This window comes from Manis javanica, chromosome 11 (assembly GCF_040802235.1).
Source record: "Manis javanica isolate MJ-LG chromosome 11, MJ_LKY, whole genome shotgun sequence".
Taxonomy (NCBI): domain Eukaryota; kingdom Metazoa; phylum Chordata; class Mammalia; order Pholidota; family Manidae; genus Manis; species Manis javanica.
This window is the reverse complement of record NC_133166.1, coordinates 47,858,896-47,878,512: the sequence shown is the minus strand read 5'-3', so window position 1 is coordinate 47,878,512 and position 19,617 is coordinate 47,858,896. Positions and strand designations below refer to the sequence as shown.

Below are 19,617 nucleotides of genomic sequence, written 5' to 3'. Positions count from 1 at the left end.
GTCGCATCGATGACTGTATCTGGCCTACACAGGAAATAATTTCTGGGCATAATGGTGGAGTGCCAGAAGCTAGCTGACACACCACTGACAAGTACACGTTTTCTTTTGTTAATACCTATGAAGGTTTTCCTAACAGGCATTTCCAGTTTTGTTCTCAGGCTCCTTACAGCTGCCTCTCTAGAATTCTGCTCTCTTCTAAGGGCTGATTACGGCCAGAAGCAAGGTATTCTGTCTTTTGTGCTGTCCTCAGCTAACCCACCACACACATTCAGGATGTCATTCCTGGTACATGTTTTGCATCAGCCTAGTGTAGCTGTGAGGTCTCCGTGGCCTTTGCCATTCATGCCAAGGGCCTCTGGGTACCGTTCTGGAGGCAGGGAGCCCATGTGTGGTCTCTACCCCGTGACCCTTGTTCCTGTGGCTGTCTCGCTCTTGGCTCAGTCTGAAGGTCCGTGCTCTATCCGTGCTGGACCATCTGTTCTGCTGTCTTTATGGTCTTAAGTAATTGTCCGAACTACTACTTGAGAACAAATTTGAGATTGTCTGGCCGTACTGTTCTTTGCACTCGCATCTCAGCCCCTCCACTCTGTTCTTGAGTAACAAGACTAAATGGCGTGGGTCACAAGTGGGGTGGCCTGGAGTAGCAGGCTTCTAGACTTTGAGGGGATTAGGTTGAGGTACTAAAAAGAAGGATTTTATATCAAAAGTATTTTTTGTAAAGGTATCCTGGCACTTGGATCTTAGTTGAAATCATTTTTACTCAAGAAGAATTGACACAGGAATATTTGGCAGTTGTGGTTACTGGTCTGAAAAGCACACAGAAAGTTCCAGTGCCCAAAGAGATCTTGTCAGGCAAAAATATTCTGACATCTCAAACAAATAACCTTCATGCATAGTTTTGACACTGCAGGCATGGGTGGTACCTTGAGGAAATTGATTCAATATTGGGAAAAGCATATTAAAGAAGAAACATAAGGGTTATATTCAACCTCTGTGGAATTAGTGTGTAAATAAACTCCTTATCAGGAATGATCATATGGGCCTTTACTTATATAAATAAGAAGCTGATGCATAGCATCTGCAGGTTAATCTCTGCCAAGTAGACTGCCCTCAAAATATAAGACACCACATCCATATGGGAAGAGGCTTGCAAGCCAGCCTTGGTTCAAATTCCATTTCCACTGCATGCTGTGCATGTGATCGGAGACAGTTTATAGATTTTGTCTGAGCCTCAGTTTTCTTGACTGTAAACTGGATAATTAGATTATCCACCTGATGGCTAATAAATGTTTTTATTCATTATTTTAAATCATTTTTAACAAAACGAGAAGCTTGATATTACTTACCTAGCTGCCCACAGCATCTTCCAAACATCTACCCCCCATACACACCGTTAGCATCACCACCAATAATACTCTATTTATAGATACTATGTAGAAACCTGGCCCTTCTCCCATTACTTAGATTAAATATATTGATGTTTGAGTTTGCATGTTTTTCTGTAGAAAGCATTGTTTAGTGGAAAGGGATGGAGACAAACAGATGGCCTCATAGTCCTGATGTGAAACCACAGAATCAAAAGCTTCCATATAGGTACAGCCTATTGGCTTAAGTGATATGTATATTTTCTGACCAGATGTATGATCTTTTGTCATCTCAGATATAATATTTTCCTTGTATTTTATAGAAGCTCTAGAGCACAGCCAGTTTCTTGAATAGGGTCCACATGGTTCTCTATGCACAGAGCCCAGAAACTGGCTTAGTTGTGCTATTCAGATACAGAGTGACACTTAGAGGAGCTGGGGGCTGGGGTAAGGCAGGGGGCAGGGGAACATAATTATTTTTGCTCCTGCGTTAAGCTACAGATAATGAGCACTTTCCTGTACTTTACAGTAAGTAATTAAAAGAAATTATAGAGTTGGATGCAAAAATAACCTGAAGGACAACTTGATGTGTGTGGAACCACCAGTTTTCTCCATGTGTGCAAAAGGTTAATCCTCGTTAACACTCAAAACATTGAGTTCTACAGAAGGGGTTGCGTGTCCACACATGTTTCAGCATCTACCCACACGCTTCTATGTGGTATGACTGTGCATCCCAGAAGAAGGGCTGTGGTGTGTGCATTTGCGCTTCAGTGGAATTTAACCAACTGATTCCTGAAAATGGTCTCGTAAAGGTGAGCAGCAGAGAGCTAATACCCTTCTCTTGCTAATTTCATCTTTCCCTGGGATTTCTCGGTAGTAGTTTAAACAGGAATGCTGCTCTAGAGGCAACTTATTGGTCTAGTTTATTCTCCCCACCTATTTTCCCCTCTTGCTTTTTTCAGTGAGTGTTCTGTGTACTTCAAAGGAGAGGTACTCTAATCTGGAGGGAGGTCTCTTGCCAGGTGAGAATGATTTGTCCCATTCTCATTTTACCCCTTCCGAATTAATGGCATTGGAGCCTTCTAGTTTGGATCTAAGATGAGTCTAATTATGTACAGATATTCTTTCTATAATGGCAATTGCTCAGATAACTAATTAACCACAGGAATACAATGGCTATGGAAAATTTTGGGAGTGCCATCTGTGGAAAAACTGAGACGGGCATGCCTTTACCACAGTTCTGGGGTCCATGAGGTGCGTGTTTGTGTAGCTATGGTGGTTAGTGGGTGTTAGCTCACAGCTGTCAAAATTCCTGTAGCATCTTAGGGCAGGAACTCAGAGTGTCCAGAGACACCCTCAAAGCAACCTGTTGATTTGAAGTTGCCAATTCTGAGTTAGGAGCCTGAAATAGGATGACTGGTTTTAACTTTCCCTGTTCTTCTTTTTTTCCTAAATTGTAATTGTTCTGGCATGTTCTCAATCTCCGCATTATGGAAAACTTCTCTTCCTAAAGGGAGAATTCCCTTTGTCCTCTGGTTTGAGAGAGTTACTGTACATTCTCCTCTTAGGGACGGGGATGAGGTTGTATCACCCTTGTAGTTTCAGGTCCAGAGCATGCTTATGCCTGGATCCAGGAACTTGGAAGATGGTGCTTTCACACCGTCACCTGGTAGTAGGTGTGCCTTGCCTGTAGTTTGCAGGAGGCAATACATGAGCTGTGTTCACCTCTGTACTCTGTGGGGCTCAAGGTGGAACCCAATAATACTTAGAAAACTTCCTGGGAACATAGGGTTCCCTGTTATCTCAGCCCCACACATTTGCAAATGATTTCACAGTAACACAATCAAGATTCCCAGTACAAGATATTTGCATTTGTATGGATGAGCTGGTGACTCCTTGGTGTTTGGAAACTAGCAGTCTTTGCAGTTTTTTGTAAACAAACTGTCCAGTGAACCATTCTCCAGTTCTGTTTATGAAACCTCCCCATCAGTTATCATCAACTGTCAACTCCCTGATAATGTTGTTCAACTCAAAAATGTTTATACTTTGGAAATCTGACTTATTTTTTGCCATTTTGGATCCTTCAGTATTGAAGCAAACGATCCCAAATGTTGGAACCCCCATGAGAAGTTGGGTTGCCTGCCAGGTAGTTTATTGAAGTAGAGAGAGATTTGGGTGCAGAGGGGATTTTGATGCTTGTTATTTATACTAATGAGTTTTAGGGTTTTGTTGTTTTGCTGCTGCTGTTTTATTTTGTGCATTTTAAAAATTTCCTAGTATTTGATAGGACATAGCTGGATCTGTTCATTGTGGGACAAGCCAAGAAATAAAAAAGTCTCCATTGAGTGAGTGAGTCACTTCTCCCTGCCACTGTCCCTGTTTCACTATGTCAGGACAGAGAGAATTTACAAGGATTAGAGACATCTGGCTGAAAGTAATATTAATGTGCCTGGCGATTTGTCACCTGCTGTAGCTGGTCATATCATTTCCAGTATCATTTTGAATGAGTGAGAAATTAGGCTTTGTAAGTGATCTGGGAGGCCAGTTATGCTTGTACTTGCCTTGTAGCATTGAGATAAAAATTAGTGGTTGAGCGCAAGTCCAGATTTAGATGAGTAGTTTTCTGTAAATTCTCATTCAGTCAGTCACATTTATAGGTATCCTGTGCTTTATGGTATAAACATAATAGTGGAAAAGCCAGTTGACATAAAAGGAATCCAGATTTTACTTAATATCATAAAACCAAAAATACTGTCCCATAATGGATATCCCAATAAAACAAGTTGAACCAAGGAGGGAAAATGCCCATGGCATGCTCAGAATGTACCACAATGTTTATGTTGACTTTAAACCTTCATTTGGGTACCTTAAGTAGCTTCCTTTCTCTTTATTATTTATTCCAGTGCTTCTCAAATTAATACATATAGAAATCAGCTTGATGTATATGAATCTTGTTGAAATGCAGGTTCTGATTCAGTGGATGGGGTGGATGGGTTGTAGGAGGGGAATTTGCATTTTTTTATAAGAAATCTGTGTTTCTTATAAGCGCCTAGGCAATGCTAATACTGCTGGACCATGACTCATACTTTGAGAATCAAGACTTTTAAAAATTTTAGCCCATGGAAGCTTATCCCATATCTATATTTCCTAAAACTTACTTCAGGTCCAACAAGTTTCTCCTTTTTTTCTATTTTTAATAACAGATTTGGATTGCATTAATTCACTTAATTTATAAATGTAACACTCAAAACATTATCTGGAAACCTGAGGCTTTGGGTTGCACAAAATTTTATTCTTGAAATTTTTCTGTAAGTTCAAAGCCTTTAAATACAGTTTAAGTGCCTATTTCACAATGATATTTGTTATTTCTCTACTTATTACTATTTCCAGAGTCATTTTCCCTTTATAGGTAAGTTTACCCCATGCTTTTCCCATAGTAGTTGAGATCAATGCCTGTCATTAAACATGGTGTATACTTGTATAATTTATCCAGTTCTTCTTTACGGAGAGGGTCACTGAAACTTCATGGAACCAGGTATATAGTATCTTCTTAATCGACATTACTGTCTACCCTGTATGGGAAAACACACTGTTGTGGGAAATTTAGTAGTTAGAACATTGTTGAATCATCTGAACTTTTAGTTCATTTATAACAAATCCCACCTGAAATTCTAAAGAAAACAGAATCCTAATTAAAGAGGTTAGACTTTTCAGTTGAATGTTAACTGCCATTTGGTTCTTATAATCTAAAACACAATATTTTTAAACAGTCTACTCATTTGATATGCAAATGACTTGTATTTGCTTGAAACATCTTTATTTCAGAGATGTGGCCTGTTTGAGATGGAAGCGGGGGAAGAGGGCAGGGCATGGAGAGCACAGCAGCTCTGGATGGTTCTGGCTCTCAGGTTTTCTATCCTGGCTACAGTTGAACATTAGGTTTCTTAGGGCAGTAGTGAGAGGAGAAATTAGAGACTTGGGGTGATGGCATTTGTACCTGTGATTGGAATGGCAGGTGGATGTTCTCTGCCCAGTTCTGGTCCTTGTGCCAGGCATTTTCTATCCCCTATTTCAGAATTAATTCCACATTACAACTCACTTTAAGACTCACTGCTCTTTCTTTAATTGCACCTCCCTAAATACTATGCCAGTATTACCAGCACAAAGGGAATTGAGTCAATTTAGCATGTGTGGGAATCTAGTTTGTACAAGGAAATGTATATATTGTGGTAATTCAGAGAACACCCAATCTCTACTCCAGTCAAGAATATGGTCTAGTTTTACCCTTGGGTATGGTAGGTCTCTGACCAATAGAAAAATCCTTACTTTCTCAGGGATGGGATGGGGAATAGACTAGAGGATTAAAAGAGGACTGGAGTTTTAGTGCTTTCTATCAAAGATATATGTGAATTTATCTATCAATGATTCAATGTGATCCATGGAAATAAACTTTTGTTTTCTCCTTGGCAGTTACCTGTATGTATCACTTTGGGTCAGAACTAAGGACCAGCAATTTCTCTGGCACTCTTAGTCAGGCTAATAAATGTCTGCAAATATCACTAACACCACAGGCACACTAGGGGATCAGAGTTCTCTGGTGTGAAGGACGGTTCTTAGGAAGTGTAACTGGATACCCTTGGACATAAACTACATTATGTTAAAAACTACATTTTTAAAGGCACTTCCTTCAAAGCTTTGGAATATCTGCATTATGAGATATCATTTACTAAAATATTTAATAGTTTCAATTGACCGGTCGTTCAAGTAAGTAGGTGAGCATCTGTAATGGTCATTAGCTTTTCCCTCCATTCTATTTATGGATTCCAAGTACCAATTATTTTCTCCAAGGAATGTAAGGTTCTTTGTTTGGGTTTGTTGGGGGGGGGGTTGTGTGTGGGGGGTTGTGTGTGTGTGTGTGTGTATGTGTCTCTTCTTAGCTAAGCAATATATACCTAATAGGAAAATAATACAGAAATAATGCAGAGGGATGGAAAAAACTAGTCCCTATAGTTGAAGACCTAGTTTTCCTTGGAATCTGAGGTTCTGACCTTGTTCTATCAGGGGAAACACAGCAAGTGGATGAGTTGATTAAAAACTCTGATCCTCTTTTCTTCAGTATGAAATGGGGATAATTATAGTTACCTGCACCTCTAGGGTCCTATGAGTCTTAATTACTTACTATTTGCAAAGTGTTTGGAGATCTTTGAATTAAAAGTGCTGAGCAGTGGAATCCAGCTTCAGTGTGATTGTAATTGGAATGAGAGTTTATATTCTTGCCTTCCCTCTACCTCCCCACCTGCTCTCCCTTTGGCCAACCCAGACATTACTCAAGGCTACCACATGGCTCTGCACAGTCCTGTAACCCCTATTCTTTTTGCAACTCACTTCAGCCTAAAAATAGATAAATAAGTAAATTGATAAAGTTAAAAGATATATCCAGGCCCTTAACCCCAATCATATACTTAAGTACACTACTTAATATTTATTTTTAAAGCCCGATAACCACCAAGAGTAAGATCAATGAACTAATTTATCTCTTCCAGCTTATCATTCTTTCAGGTCTTCTTATACATGGTGATAAATAGACTTCTTGAAACATTGCCCCCACTCAGAAATTCCCATTGCCTCTTCTGTAATCTATAAGGACAGCAAGGTGATTACACTAGCATTACCTTCCATGCATTCCAAAATATGATAGTCATTCACTTATTTCCCATTCTTGCTCTTCCAGAAGGCTCCCATACCTTCCCACCTCCATGCCTTTAACCAAGCCACTGTCCATCCACTGGTGTCTTTTCTGGATATGTTTAAATCTTTCCATCCTTTGTAATCATCTTCACAAAGCATTCTTCATTCTCTAATTGAAAGGAACCTCTTTTTATAGAATTTTACCTGTACCTTTCCTGGGTCATTTCTACCTTTATATTTTAGTTACTTTTCATATATGTCCTACCACCCTCATGGATTGTAAAACTTGAAAGTAGATTCCATGTCTGATGAATGAACAAACAAAATTAAGGCTCATATATGCATGTAGGGAAATGATACAAATGCAAGATCATTTTATATTGATTTGCAGGAGTTCGTTAAGTAGGTCTCTGGTTTGCATCGTGCATGTTAAGAATTGATAATTTCTTCAACATTACTGTTATCTTTGTTGCTCATAGGACTGTCTAAGATGAGCAGCCATGTGTGTTTTAAACTGTTTTTTTTTATTACATGCTCATAGACAAAACCAAAAGGGACTAGAAACAAATAAAGCTTTGTTTTCCCCCATTTGCCTGAATTAATCCATATTATTCTTTGGTTCCCTTTCTTTGCTTTAGCCATGGAAACCTGGGTCTAACATGCCTGTTGTAGTTTTACAAAGCTTTTTTTTTTTAGAGGAAAACTGCATTGTCTGAAATTCCATCCACTGATGCCTTAATGCTGAAGGGTCTTGGAGATCATGAATAATCTAATACTACAAAGTAGAATATTAAGGTGTTGCCTTTAGAAGTGGGGCTCCAAGATATACACAACTACAGAAAACTGTGTCCACATTTGATAAGCAACTTCTTTGACCATCCTTTGTAGCATAGCTTCTCTCCTTCCTGAAGTTAGATATTCCAAAATTGCTGTTCTGATGGTAAAAACTTGGACAAGAAGACAGGTAACTTGTCAGTTTTGTGATATCTGATAGGTCACTTAACCTCTCTGAACTATAATTGTCTCATTTGTGTAATATGGATAGTATTTCTTGGTGATGATCAAATTAGATGATGTTTGTGAATGTTCTGTAGTCTTTTAGACAAATATAAATTATTACTATAGCATGCTATCATGGATATTTGGTTACGTGTTTAAGACTTGTGAATCATACTTAAAAACTAAACTTTATTTCTATTTTGTTGAATTGCTCTTTAGCCCTTTGACTGCATTTACCTTTTTGAGAATGAGGCTAAAAAACCTTCCTAGCATTTTATAGATATGGTCAAGTTGATTGTTGTAAACCTTGAAACAGAATTGGCAGTGCTAGTGGATTTATTATGTATAAACAAGTATATAGACTAATGATCTACTTAGCAATATTGCACAGCCTCTTTACCTTTTGTGTAACAAAGACTCATCTGAAGAGCTAAGACATAAGAATCATCCTGGAAGTTCTTACTTAACCTTTAATGATTCCCTAATGCAATATATAAAATTATTCATTGGAGAGGTTAGCAGGAAAAAAAAAGAAGTTAAAATCTGAGAATTCAGAATTTTGCTATGCTTATCACTAATACTACTTTCCAAGTCTTCGTTGTAAACAGTTACACAGAAAGTAGTAGGGTCGTTAATATATTCTTGTGTTTTTGCTTTTTAAAAGTCATTCAAGTACAATTGTACCCTATCAGAGAAAGCCCGGAGATTCCTCATGGCTGATAATTACCATCTATCAAATCCTTTCAAGTTTATACTTTGGATTTAGCACAGCCTATATTTGGCCTAATAATATCAGTGAGTTCGCTAGTACTTCCATGAAAATGGTGTCAGAACTGTCTCTTCATATGGTTTAATAAGCCCATCTAATGTTTTCCTGAGTACTGTTACATTATTCTATGTTAAGCGTTATGAGGGAATCAGACATGATCCATTCCCTCAGAGAGCTTATCATCCAACTGAAGACTGACCATAATTAGCAAACACTTTTAACAATTAATATGTGAGTGGGGAATGAAGTCCTAGATGAGATGTAGAAATTTTAGAGGACAAGGAGGACAGTGTCTGCTGTAATAATTGGAGAAGGTGGCGTGGATGATTTGGTGCTTGAATTGGGTCATGAAGGATAAGCAAGGTTTGGTCAGATAGGAAGAGCTTGCCGAAAGAATGGAACAAGTCACTTCCAGGCAATAATGCACATGGGACTCCAAGGACTCTGGCCTGATCATGTCAGAGTAGAGTGAGTAGGTCAAGGTCAGATTTGGGAGGGTGTTGGATACCAGGCAGAAGAGGTTCAATGTGACCTGGTGAACAAATGCCATTGCAAGTTTTTGTGTAAGAGAACGATCTGATGAGAGTGCTTAGTCAGACAGTGGTCATTACAGTTGAATGGAGCAGGAAGGATGTCAAGTACGTCAAGGGAACACTGTGGCCACAAATGGGATGGTGAAGGCTCAGCCAAGGTGGCAGTGGAATGGGGAAGCAGGGAAGGACCAGAGAAATTTTAAAGAAAAAATGAACAAGGCTTATTTCCTGACTGGATTTGAAAGCTGTACAAGAAATGTATCACCACACTTGATTCCAAGATTTCTGGCCTGTGGCCTGGGTGTTCCAAAATATAAGAAAAATATTGTCAGAAATGAAAAAGTTAGGAAGTAACATTGTTCCAGCGACAAGTATTGAACATGGTATTTGATGCAGTTGAGTTTAAGGCCTTGTAAGTGTGTAGGCAGTTAGCATCTTAGGAGTGTCGTTCAGGAGGCAGGACCAGATAGGGTTGGGGTTTACCACCAGGTAGTTAATTACTCAATCTATGCAGTTGTCCCGCTTTTGAAGGACACCCATGTTTGGGCTTCAGGATGAAAGATAAGTAGTATTTATTCAGATGCCATTTGTTCTTCTGAAATATTTGCCTGTGAAACTGATGAGAAAATGATAAATAAAGTACTGACTTCTTTTGTAACAAAACAGTACTAATAGTGGAAGGCAGGGTAAATTTCTTTAAGCCAAGTATAGAAAGAGATAGCATTAAAAGCCTCATTACTGGGCTAGTGACATTAATACAGTTTTGCACCTCTAGTTTAAGATGCCTCAGTACCTCGGTCATTTTAGGCAGTTAATGTGGGCACTTAGTAAATATTTATTAAATTACTCTGTTTCATCCATCCTAAGATGTACATTTTCTCATTTATATTTTGAACATCTTTGAAATTTGATTGTATCTTACAGTTGATGTCATTTTATCGTTGTTGGCTATGTAGCAGTCACAACATAGTCATTATCGTAACCAATTTATTTTGTTTATTTTACATATGCACAAAAGTTATATATGATTCAATGTGTCCAAATAAGTCTGAAAGAACTCCTTTCAGAAAGTATACAGTAACAGTTTTAAGTGATAATAATGAAGGCAATAGTTTAATTGATTGCATTTTTTAAATTTCTCAATGATACATAAAACAGTGTTTTAAAATTATGGTATCTTAGATTTAATGACATACAGTACTAAAAGATAGCTGATCATGGCAAATCTGTACCAGTGTGATATAGATGGCTAGAGTAAAATATTCTAAATTTGCGTTCTTTCATCGACCTACATTTGAGGTACCCCTTGGGTTGTTTTAATTTGGACTTGCAACATTAGGAGAAAGGGTTTTCCTTCAGTGTTGGATATACCGCCTGCCAGGAACAGAAACCTCCTTGGAGGGTACGTTTCTTTGATGGTGCAGAATCTAGACATTCACAAAAGTTTGGTAATTAGCAGAATGGATATCTCTGGTTTGTTCAAACCAGTGCCCTTCCTAATCTCAGACCATTGTGCATTCCAAGCAGTTCTGAGTGTTCTTGCAAAGTGAGAGTGAGCTTACAAGAAAATTTCTTGGTGTTTGGGGATAGTAATAAAATCTTTTAGTGGTAGAAAATGTGATCTCTTCTTATAAAAGTAGGGAGCAGAAACATTTGGTTCTCAGTACCAGAGTTTTCAGCCATTTCTGCAGTGTGGCCCATTGACTGGAGGTATATTGCCTTTCCACTCACTGATACTGCACAGGCAGAAAAACAGTCCCTTTTCCTTACTTACTGGCACAGCATAACAGCTATGGCATGTGTGTGCTCTTTTTGTAAGTCCTTTCTCCAGTACTGGGAAGTAGGAATAAAGTTAGACTGCCAGGCTGGGGGCAGCTAGCTTCTCTTTACTGCAGAGGGACACAGTGATTCAGGTAAGTGATTCTCAAGACCTTCACCATCTGATGGTAACCTTGGGCTGGTCTGTAGGTATGTTTTCATTTTGCTTGTTCATCCATTCTAATTGGCTTCCCAGAGCATGCCTGTAGAAGTAGAGCCAAATTTAGAGTATAGCAACCCTCTGGCAAACAGGAAAAGATTTATTTTGTGGTGTACTGTTAAGGGACTTCCCAGGAAACTTCAAAAGCGCAGAAAGAAGCACTAGCTGCCTATTCCAAAATGTGCAGAATGGCACTCAGCTTTTTAGAGCTATGATAAACTCAGCTCACACATGCACATGCACACACACACACCAGACCACATTTCCAATAAAAAGAGAAGCTGAGCTTTCTTAGATGGATCTGTACAGACACCAGAAAAGACAGGGCATGAGGGGCTCACAGTTAGTGGAGATAAACGTGGGACCACATATGGTAGGCATTTGAAATTGACTTCAGTGCCTTTTGAATGCTGATTTTCCCTGTTCTCTCTTAAGAGGACGTGTTGTTTTTATAATAGCAGCCCCAGGCATAGACACATCATTAAAAGCAACATGTAGAAAATGATTTCTGCTTGGAAATAAGCAAAACATTTTTAGTTATGACCACCCAGGTATAATAGGAAAACAGTAGAGCTGGAGTTGGGAGCCCCGAATTCTAACATGAACTTTCTTCGTGATGCAAGGCCAGTCTCCTGTGCCTTTTGGTGTCCTTATCTGTAAATTGGGGTGGCTCGGTGAAAATATCTTTCTTCTTTGCTCTAATAGATTATCTGTACAAGAGAAAAAAAAAGTATAGAAGCTCTTTATAGTGCTCTGACTTCTGTTTTATTTTGCTGTTCATGCCTAGATGCCTCAAAGCTAGAAAGACCCACTCAGACCCTGCAGGCCGCTCCTGTCACACATTCCTGCAAAAGGACCACGTTGCTAACTCGAAAAAAATTTTTTACTATTACACTTGCCATTGTTGCTTAGTAACATTCTGATTTTGTGCTTCTTGTGACAGGCTGAGCAGAGATCATTAAAAATTAAATTTACAAAGCTGCTAAAGTGGGAGGCAGAGCTTGAAGCCACAATTTTTTCACTTGCTTAGAAGCCCTCTAACCTCAGGTTTACATGCTGAATCTTGAGGCAAACACTGCACGTTCTGTTTATATTAAACCACATAGAGCGCACTACACATTAACTTGTGTCTGGTGCAGCTGGAGCTCATCACCAGTACATAAAATCCTTGACCCTGCAGAGAATGGCCTGGAATTACAGTCAGGTGGCTGTGTTGTATCCCAGCAAAAGAAAGCTCTAACCAGCTTTGCGCCCTGTTTCTGCTTTCTCCTTACAGTTCCACCAGGTGAGAAGAGTGATGACCATCCTTTTCCTTACTATGGTTATTTCATACTTCGGTTGCATGAAGGCTGCCCCTATGAAAGAAGCAAACGGCCGAGGACAAGGCAGCGTGGCCTACCCAGGAGTGCGGACCCACGGGACTCTGGAGAGCGTGAATGGGCCCAAGGTAGGTTCGAGAGGCCTGACGTCATTGGCTGACACTTTTGAACACGTGATAGAGGAGCTGTTGGATGAGGACCAGAAAGTTCGGCCCAAGGAAGAGAACAGTAAGGACGCGGACTTGTACACTTCCAGGGTGATGCTCAGTAGTCAAGTGCCTTTGGAGCCCCCACTTCTCTTCCTGCTTGAGGAATACAAAAATTACCTGGACGCCGCAAACATGTCCATGAGGGTGCGGCGCCACTCCGACCCTGCCCGCCGCGGGGAGCTGAGCGTGTGCGACAGCATCAGCGAGTGGGTGACGGCGGCCGATAAAAAGACTGCAGTGGACATGTCGGGCGGGACGGTCACGGTCCTTGAAAAGGTGCCTGTATCGAAAGGCCAACTGAAGCAGTACTTCTACGAGACCAAGTGCAATCCCATGGGTTACACGAAGGAGGGCTGCCGCGGCATAGACAAGAGGCACTGGAACTCCCAGTGCCGAACTACCCAGTCGTACGTGCGGGCCCTCACCATGGATAGCAAAAAGCGCATTGGCTGGCGATTCATAAGGATAGACACTTCCTGTGTATGTACACTGACCATTAAAAGGGGAAGATAGTGGATTTATGTTGTATAGATTATATTGAGACAAAAATTATCTATTTGTATATATACATAACAGGGTAAATTATTCAGTTAAGAAAAAAAATAATTTTATGAACTGCATGTATAAATGAAGTTTATACAGTACAGTGGTTCTACAATCTATTTATTGGACATACCCATGACCAGAAGGGAAACAGTCATTTTGCGCACAACTTTAAATCTGCATTACATTCCTCTGTGATGTTGTGGCGGGTTGCCGTTGCCAAGAATTGAAAACGTAAAAAGTTTTAAAAAATAATAATAAATTGCATGCTGCTTTAATTGTGAATTGATAATAAACTGTCCTCTTTCAGAAAACAGACAAAAAAACAACAACAAAAATTTGAACCCAAACATTCCGTTTACATTTTAGACAGTGAGTATCTTTGTTCCTGTTAGTATTATTATCTGTTTTACTGCTTTTAACTTCTGATAGCGTTGGAATTAAAACAATGTCAAGGTGCTGTTGTCATGGCTTTACTGGCTTAGGGGATGGGGGATGGGAGGGCTATATTTTTGTTTGTTTTGTGTTCTTTTTGTTTGTTTTTTGTTTTTGTTTTTGTTTTAGTTGCCACAGGGAGTAGGGTTGGGGAAAGAATTCTTTCAGTATATATTTTGGTTGATAAAAGTTTCATTTTTATGTTGTAAAAATGTTTGCAGTATCAATCAGCTGACTGGAAAATGAATAAAAATTAAGGCAACTCAACGAAGTGCCCACTGCACTTCCCACAGTGCACTGCCTAGCCTTCCGCTCACTCTCCCAGCCTTGGTCCTGGGAAGCTTCTTCTGTGGGGAAGACCTCCATTTACTTAGAATACTTTCTTTCCCCGCCTCCCCTTTTGGTTCCTTCTGTTTTATTTTCTCTTGAAGGAAGAAAAAAACAGTTGTGCACTCCAAAATATTTTACCAGTGCTGTGAACGAGTGAACAACTTCATCGTGGTACTCACATAAACGTAGAGAATGTGATTTCTTTTTTGTTTGTTTAGAGAAAAAAACAAGTACCACCAAAACTCCTCAAAAACGAAGATTCTTTTTTTTTTTTATGAGGGGTAAACATTTGGGTATATCATGGTAAGGGTTAAAAATGCCTTGCAAGCAAAAGGCAGAGTTCTGTACGGACCCAGAAATGCCTAGATCAGAGCAGGCGTCCACACTGCCAGTGAAATGAGACTAAACAGCCATATGGAGGCTGTGTGGAGCTGACATATCATTTCTGGGCAGTGCAAAAGGAATTCCAAATGGTCTGGGGGGGGTGGGGGAATGGTACTTATGGCATTCCAAAAGGGAGGCCTCCAAAGGACCCCAGAGGTGGCTCTGGAATGACATGTGTCAAGTTGCTTGGACCTCGCGCTTTAAGTGCCTACATTATCTAACTGTGCTAAGAGGTTCTCGTTGGAGGACCATGCTCAGCTGACTTATGCCCTCCACCCCTGGATAACTTTGCATAAAGATGGGTTAGCCTAGAGCAGGTTCTGAACCAAATGTGGCACTGCAATCCTAAGATCTTTGTGATGAGATAGAAGAATGTTTGCTACAGGAACACATCGCTTTGAAATTTGACTTGAGGAAACCAGGGTTTTGTCTTTTGACAGGGTTTTGTCTTTCAAGAACTTTTCGTAAGGGGGAAGGAAACACGAAAGGGCCCCAAAACTCAGGTTGGATGATCAAGGCTATCAGTAGAAAATCTTGACTATAGACAAGACTTTGGGAAGGGGTCTGCACATCCAGGACACCAGAGGCTTGAACAGGGCCTTACTCAATGGAAGAGGCCAGGACGGAGATGATAAAGTGTTGCTCCCCAGTGAAAGCCACAGCAACCTCCTGCCCATCCTATCTGTTCAGGCAGAAGGTCCCTGCTGCACCTCTGCCATTTTGAGTCAGGAGAAGTCAAGCTGGGAGCCTGGAATAATGGTCCTGGGGAAACTGGATTCCAGTGAAAATTAGTGCTAAGCCCACTGACCAAATCTGAAAATCTCCTGGACCAGGGTCCTTGAGAATTGCTGCATCTGAGTAGGGTAAGGAATAAGCAAAAGAGGATGTTCACCAGGACCCATGGAATGAAGATACCAACAGCAAATAATTTCTATTTGTTCAGTCTTTCACTTAGAATGAGCCTATCTTTTAGAACATCATCTGAATACCCATCTTTAAAAGAAGGAAGACTTTATGTAGTATAGGTTTGTTTTGTGCTGTTTGAAAATAACTGTCTTTGTAATTATTTTTAACATGTAATGAATACTTGGAATTGCTGTATGTTAACTTTTGCAGCTTCCTTTGAGGGACAGAATTATAAAACAAAAAGGTCCCCATCACAATCTCAAAAGTACTGCAAAGGCACCATCTGTTCAGTGGTTGAATAGGAGGCATTTAGCAGTTGTGTAATCACTGGCTCTCACTCACCCTCTAAGACACATCATGGTCCCATGCTTGGTGATTTACATTGACCTAAGATTTATTTTGTTAAAAATATTTCTCTGTTGCTGTTCATTTTTGTTCTGTTTTGTTTTGTTTCTTTTTTTTTTTTAAGTCTTGCTGTGGTCTCTTTGTGGCAAAAGTGTTTCATGCATGGCAGCAGGCCTGTTGCTTTTTTATGGTGATTCCCATTGAAAATGTAAGTAAATGTCTGTGGCCTTGTTCTCTCTATGGTAAAGATATTATTCACCATGTAAAACAAACAAAAAATATTTATTGTATTTTAGTATATTTATATAATTATGTTATTGAAAAAATTGGCATTAAAACTTAACCGCATCAGAAGCTTATTGTAAATACAAGTTCTATTTAAGTGTACTAATTAACATATAATATATGTTTTAAATATAGAATTTTTAATGTTTTTAAATATATTTTCAAAGTACATAAAATCTGGGGGTTCTGGGTTTTTTCTCTTCACTGTAAAACAAACATGAAAAAACGTGTTTTATTATAAATACGTGTGTTCCTTGCTTTAAGACCAACCTGACTAGTTGTAGCAATTGCAAAGCCCTCCAGAAAGGATGCTTATTTCAAAGCATGTGATGCCAATCCTGCAATCTACAAGCTTCTGAGAAGCTCTGGGATTGGGCCTGTCTTCCACAATGGAAGATGGGAATATCATTTTCTAGGACACTTGGAAGTTTTCCCCTTTGAAGTGATGTACTTTCATCAATATGAAACCATGTATCCTAGCAACATCAGGATCCATGAATCAGGGCTGGCTGGCTCTATTTGATTATAAAATAACTGTTAGAAAAATCAAAGTAGGATTGCTTAGGGATAATGAGAATAAATTGGCCCAAATTTAGAAAGTCAGTGACTGAAAAAAAACAGAAATTCAATATTTAGAGGCAGGTCATGTACCCCTCAGTTTGGAAGTGGTGCCATTTGCATTATGTATTTGTATCCATTGTACTGATTTAATTTTTGTACATGGAGCATGCAGATTATATATCACAGTACCCATGGTCTAGCAGATTGCTAGGATTTCTAAAAAGACTTGCTTCTTTGATGGCTGCCAAGCCACTGGGTAATTTAGTTAAAGTGTTTAAAGTTATCACTAAATCTTAGGGAAATAAATGGAAGAATTTTAAATTAGAGAAAGAACCATTAAGGAAAAAAAGCATCTGTTCCTACTCTTGAGACTCCCCGTTTGAACACTGACAACCCATCTCAGGACGTGGTGAACTATATCTGTGCAATGTATCATTTCTATTTCAAACATACACACATGGTTTCCTCTCGTATTGTCTTATAAATAAGGATCAAGAAAGTCATAACAAACATTGACTTGTGTTACGTATATGGGAGAGCAGATTGAATGAGATGAATTACTTGATCCTAATGTGTCCTGAGAGTTTGCAAAGGACTCCTAAGACAAGCCCAAGTGGCCCAAGTTAAGGCATGAGCCCAGCCATGCAATTAGAACTCTGGTAAACTTCAGGTTTAACTGGTTTTCATAGTCAAGGAAGATTAAGGTGTTTTTTTTTTAAAGGGTTGAGTGAAAAATTGAGTGAAAAGAAGTAAGAAATGTGACATTCAAATTAAGTTAAAGGAGTTTGGTAAATGTGACTGGGAATTTTCATCAAAAGGTGAGGTCAGAGAAACCAGAAATAGAGGTATGTACTAAATTAACCAACTTGGAGTAAATGGGAGCAGCCATTTGTATTCTATTCACCAGGTACAAGCAGTTAAACCTGTTTAATCATTTAAATGCCTGGAAATAACCCAGATTGCTGCTTAGTCTATTGTTTTTCACCATATTAGTAAGCCTTTGTGCCATTAGCAGTGTTTATGAAGTTTTCTTTTTATTAGCTGCACTAATTCTATGAATACAAAATAGTTCTAAGAATCTGAACTGAGTATCAGAATGGATCAGTGTTCAATTTTCCCTTATTCACAAGGTGCTTACTAGACTCTGGATAAAATGTCAAACACCTTAGGCATTGCAACCAAAGGATTCAGGCCTGGCCTCAGGTCAGCCAGCACTCAGGCAGCTTGAGGGCTTAAGCCTAATGTAAAACATACGTACATGTCTTCTTCATATTCTCACATCAAGCCAATTCTGTGAGTCACTTAAAGAGGAAACAACTGCATATTTTGGTAAGCCATCATGAAAAATGTTAATAATTGGAACAATATATGTACATAAATGTAGGTAGATAAAAGTCTTTGGTCTGGAAAGAGTCATCCGTGGATTTGATCCAACCACAGCATATTGAACAGAAACTAGTGATGGAATCAGGGCCTTTTTTTTTAAAGCAGTGGGTGGTTTTAACTGTTGTATTAAAGCTTCATTGGTTGATCTGGGGGAGAAAGGATTAGGAATCTGACTCTTGTAGGTTACATTAAACTAACAGGTGGTTGGTTGTACGAATCCCAACGTAAAAACCATACTTAGTACTAGAGTAGGTTCGGCTACTCCAAACAAGCCAGTGTTTCTGGATATTCCAGCTAATACGTACCTGCCTGCACCTTTATCCCTTCTTTTGAGTATCCTCATCTATTCCCTCAGTTCTTGACACCATTTTCATTTTTTTTAGGGAAAAAAGGCAGCCTCCTTGCTTTTTGATATGTGATTAGATGCAACAGATTGCCTGATCAATGTTTATGTACTAACAGAAAAGTAATGTGCTCTTACATATTAGATTCCTCATTAGGAAAGCCATTTAGGTAGCCTCTGTAGGACTTACATGCTTTAACCTCAACCCCTCTAACTGGTAGGCACAGAACACTAGGTTAGGAGCTTCCCAACTTAATGTTGCTTGTCTGATAACAACAATCCTGTATACTTGGTGTTGTCAGTAGCACGGAATTGTAAAAGCTGGTCTACCAGTCAGTTAAATCTCACCACACACACTCATACCGAACAAACAGGACCTTTGCATTCATCATGTATTTTTGTGAGCTGCTAATATTTTATATCTGGCAAAACAAAAGTGATGATTTTTCTTTGGAAAATACCCTACACAAAACACCAAAGTTAAAAATAGGGCATGTCTGAAGTCCACAAATGGCCAAAAAAAATATGGTTGAGGTATATGTTCTACATTTAGAAATCATAAGGGTGCTTGTGCTGCACCGCGCTTTGGTACTGAAATCCGTTCAGATGGGTTCTTAGAAATGAACTAGTCCGTGTGGAATGGCTGCACCCAAGGGAAATATTTTTCTCTAGCTTAAGAGCCCACATTTGGGAAAAATCCTATCAAGTACTACAGTACATACTCAAATTAATGTAGTCAAGCTACATTCTCTACTGAGCCCCAACATTTAAAAAAAAAAGCTTCTAAACTGTCATTTGATGGCATGTCACGGGGGGAAAGAGGGAAAAAGCCCCCAAACAAAACAGAAACCCTCTGAACATCACAGACTTCTCCAAAAGATACTAAGCGGCGTTTACTTGGAGATGCGGTACCCACACTTTCCTCTAAATGGACTAATGCCGCAGTTCTCAAGGAGCTCTAACCAGCAGCAGCATTTCCAGGAACTTGTTAGAAATGTGAATTCTCAGGCCTTACCCTAGATGTACTGAATCAGAAGCTCTGGGAGTGGGGCCAGTAATCTGTGTTTCACAAGGCTAGGTGATGCTCAGGCCTGCTCAGAATCACTGGACTAAGGGGAATAAACAATCAGCCTGTCACGCATTCTAGGTAATTGGAGGACAGCACAGCCCAAGAAATGGGAACTGTGAGTTTGGGTCCCAGCCATGCCACTCTCTCTTTCCATAGCCCTGAAAACATCAA

General features: G+C 39.5%; 1 protein-coding gene and 1 long non-coding RNA gene across 7 annotated transcripts in view; one reads left to right on the top strand and one right to left on the bottom strand.

Moving 5' to 3' along the window:
• Positions 1-13,860, top strand: part of BDNF (brain derived neurotrophic factor) — a 48,026-nt gene extending 34,166 nt beyond the window's left edge. For 5 of the 6 annotated variants that reach the window (XM_017667612.3, XM_073216348.1, XM_017667617.3 and 2 more), the window contains exon 2: positions 12,608-13,860. In XM_017667612.3, coding sequence (XP_017523101.3) covers positions 12,608-13,372 — 765 coding nt within the window. In that variant the 3' untranslated portion in view covers positions 13,373-13,860. Of the gene's footprint in view, positions 1-2,094; positions 2,177-12,607 lie in introns of those variants that run through there. The other variant, XM_073216347.1, reaches the window with a different exon arrangement.
• Positions 4,650-19,617, bottom strand: part of LOC140844416 (uncharacterized) — a 54,385-nt gene continuing 39,417 nt past the window's right edge. The window contains exon 3 of the long non-coding RNA XR_012122663.1: positions 4,650-4,936. This is a non-coding gene — a long non-coding RNA (uncharacterized lncRNA). The remainder of the gene's footprint in view (positions 4,937-19,617) is intronic.